This window comes from Gracilinanus agilis, unplaced genomic scaffold (genome assembly GCF_016433145.1).
Source record: "Gracilinanus agilis isolate LMUSP501 unplaced genomic scaffold, AgileGrace unplaced_scaffold48572, whole genome shotgun sequence".
NCBI lineage: Eukaryota > Metazoa > Chordata > Mammalia > Didelphimorphia > Didelphidae > Gracilinanus > Gracilinanus agilis.
This window is the reverse complement of record NW_025383102.1, coordinates 1-5,267: the sequence shown is the minus strand read 5'-3', so window position 1 is coordinate 5,267 and position 5,267 is coordinate 1. Positions and strand designations below refer to the sequence as shown.

The following is a 5,267-nucleotide window of genomic DNA, read 5'->3' as shown; positions in this document are numbered from 1 at the left end:
GGAAGGAAGGAAGGAGGGAGGGAAGGAGGGAGGGAAGGAAGGTGGGAAGGAAGTTTGAATATATACCAAAAAAGCTGGAGAAAATTCCAAGCTGCCCACCCACCATCTCTCTATCAGAAGAAACTCTTTGTTGGGGCAAACTTTTCACTGCCTCAGTTGGCATGGACAGGCCAGGCAGGTGCCCTTGAGAGCAGCAATTCTTTCAAAGAATTTTTCCTTTTCCCTTTAGACTGCTCACAAAAAGTTAATAGTGGAGACACCAAATCATAGCAAGAACATTTTGAAGGCAACTCTCTTCCCTGGCTTCTTTGCAAAGATGGAGGACTATGGCTAGGGAACTTTCAACATATCATGTTGGTCTTTTGGGACATGTTGGGTAGTTTTACTGAATCAGCATCCCTATCCCCAGCCCTGTTTGCATTCCTTGTCATAAGGGATTGCTCTTTGAAAATGAAGAGTATTTTGGAAAATCCTGGTCACTCACTCACACACACACACACACACACACACACACACACACACACACACACACCATCAATACTTTTTTTTTAAAGATAAAATAGAAAGTGAAACTACCTTGCCAGTTAAGAGATGAAAAGAAAGCACCCTGACCCGCATGCCTTGGGTGGTCTGGAGGAACATCTGCTGAAGCTCTACCTGTAACACAGAAGGTGAGAGGGATTTCCCCACACCTGGAAGGTGAGCTCCCCCATCCTGATCTCAGCTGCATGCAAGCACCCCTTCCTTGAAAGCTCAGCTCAGAGACCGCATCCTACCTGAGGCTTTGCTAATTCGTTCCCCAGGTAGGAAGTCTCCACTGAACATCTTTTGTCTATTTACTCCCCATGCATTTATTGACTTTTCAGTGTACATGAATGTAAGCTCCTTGAGGGCAGCCACATTTCATTTTTGCCCTGGTACTTCCAGTACTTCTCACGCAGCCTGGCCCACAGTAGTGGGTCAGTAAAGAAAGGCCGTTCGAGTTTCTTTAGGAAGGATCTCTCTCCTCCGGGTGGGGTGTGAAGTGAACCGGTGAATCTTACCTGCTGAGGCCAGAGTGTCCTGCTGCTCCTGATGAGAAGAGAAGAGGATGCTGGGACTGATGTCTTTTGTGGAGAAATTTTCCCAGGGAGGAGTTAAATCTGTCTGCCTGTCATTAGGTTCAATTTCAATCTCCAAAATAACATGGAACAGCTGTGGGTATTTTTCTGGAGAGTCACATGCATCCAACTCAGGCCTAAACAGAGGTGTTTTATGTTTATTTTTATTTTTTAGAGAATAATGGGAGAGGGATTCAATGAAACCAAATTATTATTTTGCTTACAGGATTCAACAGAGATATGAGCTGGACAAAGCTAACCGCAAAGGTTCCTTCCTACCCTGGAATTCTGCAGGAAGGGGAAGGTCTCTTCAAGGAAACCACTTAAGACCGACTGAGATCAACCCTTAGGAGGGAGAAAAAAACTCTAAAAATAAGATGAAGTATTTGAAGAGTAGTCATAGGAAAAAGGATTCGTCTTGTTCTGCTTGGCCTCAGATGCAGGAATTGCAGAGGCAAATGTAGGATGAGAGGAAAACTTCCTCCCCATTATGGCACTACAGAAGTGGGATGGGCTGCCTCTAGAGGTGGGAAATCCCTGTTGTTTGAAGTCTTAAAGCAGAATTGGAATGGCAGACATCACCAAGCAGGGTACACTATGGAGAGGAATGGCTTTGGAGTCAGGAGAGATCTAGTTCAAAACCTGGCTCTGTCGCTAAGTAATTGTGTGACCTCGGACAAGTGACTTAAGTTGTCTTGGCCTCAGTTTCCTTATGTGTAAATAGAGAAGACTAAACAAGATGACTTCTTTTCCAGCTTTATGACCCTTTACTCAATTTACTCATCTATTAAATGAGTGGTTGGACCACATGACCTCTGGGCTCCTTCTCTTATTGCCTAATCACATTATTTCCTCATATTTAGCTTGCAAATGTCATTAAGGGACCCAGATCTTTTTTGGATAAGTAGCTTTCTAGCCATGTCTCCCTCTGGCCTGATAGATGGGGTCTATTTTGCCCCATAGAAGAACCTGACACAACCAGGGATAGATGTGGATGGACATGGAAGATGAGGCATACCCAGTAACACTTCAGGGAAACAGAATTTTAGATTTGGGAACCTTAATAGTCTTACCATGCTTTCTTCCTGCCTTCCAGACTTCAGAACTAGACCTCCACAGCCATCTCATCTGGAAACTGGCCTGTCTCAGTACCTGGGAATTCTTCATCTCAAAATTGCCAAACATATCCACAGCCTTCTCACCCTGGAACATCCCTATGCCAGGCCCACCTCTCCCTGCTTAGGAATTCCTCCTGGGACATCTATTTTGGGGTGGCCCAGATCAACCAGGTTTTGTTCTTCTCCTGGTCTTGTTCTTGTCTTTCTGGACTTCAAATTATGCTCCCTCTCCAGGGAACTCCCAACCCCCTGAGCTTCAGCTTCTTTTTTGTTGTCTTTCCCCATTAGAATGTCAGCTCCTTGAGGGGAAGGACTGCTTTTCTTTTTATTTGTAGCCTCAGTGCCTTGCATAGAGCCTGGCACATAGTATATGCTTAATAAATCCCTCCCTCCCTTCTTCTTTCCTTTCCTTTCCTTTCCTTTCCTTTCCTTTCCTTTCCTTTCCTNCTTTCCTTTCCTTTCCTTTCCTTTCCTTTCCTTTCCTTTCCTTTCCTTTCCTTTCCTTTCCTTTCCTTTCCTTTCTTCCTTCCCCAGATCCTCACTATATCATATCCAATGAGTAATCCTCCAGTGTCTACTTGAAGACTCACATAAAGGAGGAATCTATCACCTCTGGAGATAGCCCATTCCTCTTGTTAGTCAGTGTGAACTATAACAAAGTTCTTGATATTAAGCCTAAGTCTGCCTCTTCATAATGTCAATCCCTCACTCTTGATTCTGCCCCAAAGGGTGAACAGAACAAACCTACTATCTCTTCCCCATGACAGTCCTTCAGATACGCCCAAACCCTCTCCCCACTTCCCTCTCAGTCTGACCCCCAAGTCTACCTCATATGCCATGGATTCGTGGCTCAAGGATGATGTAATCCTCCCCCTTAAACATCTGCCGTAGCCCCAGCCCTTAGCACACTGAAGATGGCCCCCAAGGTTGGACACTTTAGGCCCAAACCATACTTACTTAGTGAATTTCAACACCGTTGTGCCCAGGGGTACAAACCCTGTGTGGAACTGGATCTGGAATATTTGGGTATTGGTCATCTAATGAGAAAAGAGAAAAAGATAGAATGTAATTTGGGCAAAAAAAGGTATCGGAGTCCCCAAACCAGAGTCAGAAAATCAGCTTTCTCTAACAGTGTTTACTACCCCAAGTTGTACTTTTATCAATTTAGGCATCAAGTCAAAAGACCCGTCTGATCCTTGTCCAGCTATTAGCTAATTCTGTGATCTTGGCCAAGTGACTAATGTTCTCTGAGCTTCAGTCTCTTCATCAGTCAAATGAGCCTCGGGATAGGGGATTCCCTCAGTCCTTTGCAGGGCGACTTAAGGAGGGGATCAAACAAAGGAATAGATGGAGAATCTTGGTCTAGGCTTATGGATTCAAGGCCAGTTCTGGAAGGTTTCTTTGGTGTTGTGTCCCATTCGGCACAAACCCATCAAGGAACACAACCACATTAGAGCTCCGGGTACTAGCATTCTGCCTGGGCCTTCGAATAAAAAACTAGAGATACAAGGCAGAGGGACGAGACCTGATAGCACAACAGAAAGATGGATGAACTTGGCGTCAGGAAGAACCATCACCTCTGACACTTACTAGCAGAGTGACTGAGGGATAGTCACTCAATGTCTCTGACCCCAGCTTTGCCCATCCTTAAAATGGACACAGCACCAACCTCTCGGGAGGTCATCGAGGAGCAAATGAGATGATGGGCGGAGAGCTCTTTGCCAATTTTAAGTGTTATAACACCGTCTGTTCTACTCCAACGCAGTAGATTATTTACTTATGTATTACTATTATTATTATTTAGGAAAGAAAGATAGGCATCAGCCAGGAAGTTTTGGGAATAGTCCATCTAAGGCAGTGATTCCCAAAGTGGGCGCCACCGCCCCCTGGTGGGTGCTGCAGCAATCCAGAGGAGCAGTGATGGCCACAGGTGCATTTATCTTTCCTATTAATTGCTATTAAAATTTTTTAAATTAATTTCCAGGGCGCTAAGTAATATTTTTTTCTGGAAAGGGGGCGGGATGCCAAAAAAGGTTGGGAGCCCCTGCTCTAAGGAATAGTTGTTTCCAATCTAATGTCCACTAGCGGATGTTGCCTGCTCCTCCAAAGTCTACTTTGAGCCGCCCTTCTATACTCAGCTGACCTCATTCTATAAATCCAGAAAAAACACAGCATCTGAAGTCAAGAGATCCAGGTTTGCTTGGATGCTTAACTGTTCAACCTTGACCAAGGACTCTAAACTGTCTAGGCCTCAGTTTCCTCTTCTGTAAAATGAGAGGAGTAATTAGATGATCTCTAAGGGATGGTCCAGTCCTAAATCAATAACCCTTTCACCCTTCACTGATATTTCTACTGTGAAGAGAGGTCTGGGGAAGGATCTCTAAGGAGCCTTAACAAACTCTCCCCAGGAAATGGGGATTTCTACCTTGCACATCTCTTCTGAGAAGTGAAGAAGGAAACGTCTTTTAGCAAATTCTATCAAATTAGCAGGTTCTGTTAAGACCAGCTAGGATTATTACCAGTTTGATCATCCTAGGGTGGGGTTTGGGTTACACTGGCTAGAGCTGGAGTTGGACTGAAGAAGATCTAAACCCAAATGCTGGTTGACATTTCCTAGCTGTGGGAGCCTGGGGGGATCACTTACTCTGGCAGCCTCAGTCTACTCACCTCTAAAATGGGGATAACTGTAGCACCTACCTCCCAGGGCGGGTGTGAGGCCTAAATGAGAATGCCTAGGTCAATCCCTACGAAAACCTTGGAGCACTATCTAAAGGTTAGTTGTTGTCATTTTCATCGGCATAACTGTTCAGGGCCACGTAAAAAACGACTGTCTGGCTCCATTGGAAAGAAGCATGAAGATGCCCAGATATGCTCAGAGATGATCCCTTCCCTTCCTTCTGCCCATGCCCATACTTTAGCCTGCAACCGTCCCCCGATGGTTGATCTCATGTGGTAAACAGACACCACCACATCGCCGTGAGCCGTGACACCTAATGGAATGACAACTTTGCCTTCTTGGACCCGGAATTCTCTTTAGAGAAAGAAGACA

The 5,267-nt window shown here is 45.0% G+C and overlaps 1 protein-coding gene across 1 annotated transcript; it reads right to left on the bottom strand.

Annotated features, from left to right (window-relative positions):
- Nucleotides 1-576: 576 nt before the first annotated feature.
- LOC123255554 (putative tyrosine-protein phosphatase auxilin) lies at nt 577-5,211 on the bottom strand (the record flags this gene model as incomplete). The annotated part of the gene is made up of 4 exons (XM_044684326.1): nt 5,132-5,211; nt 3,176-3,255; nt 1,044-1,237; nt 577-657 (listed from the first exon to the last, which is right to left on the bottom strand). Coding segments are annotated over exons 1-4 (391 nt in total), but the record flags the coding sequence as incomplete, so codon positions are not given.
- Between the last annotated feature and the right edge of the window lie 56 nt (nt 5,212-5,267).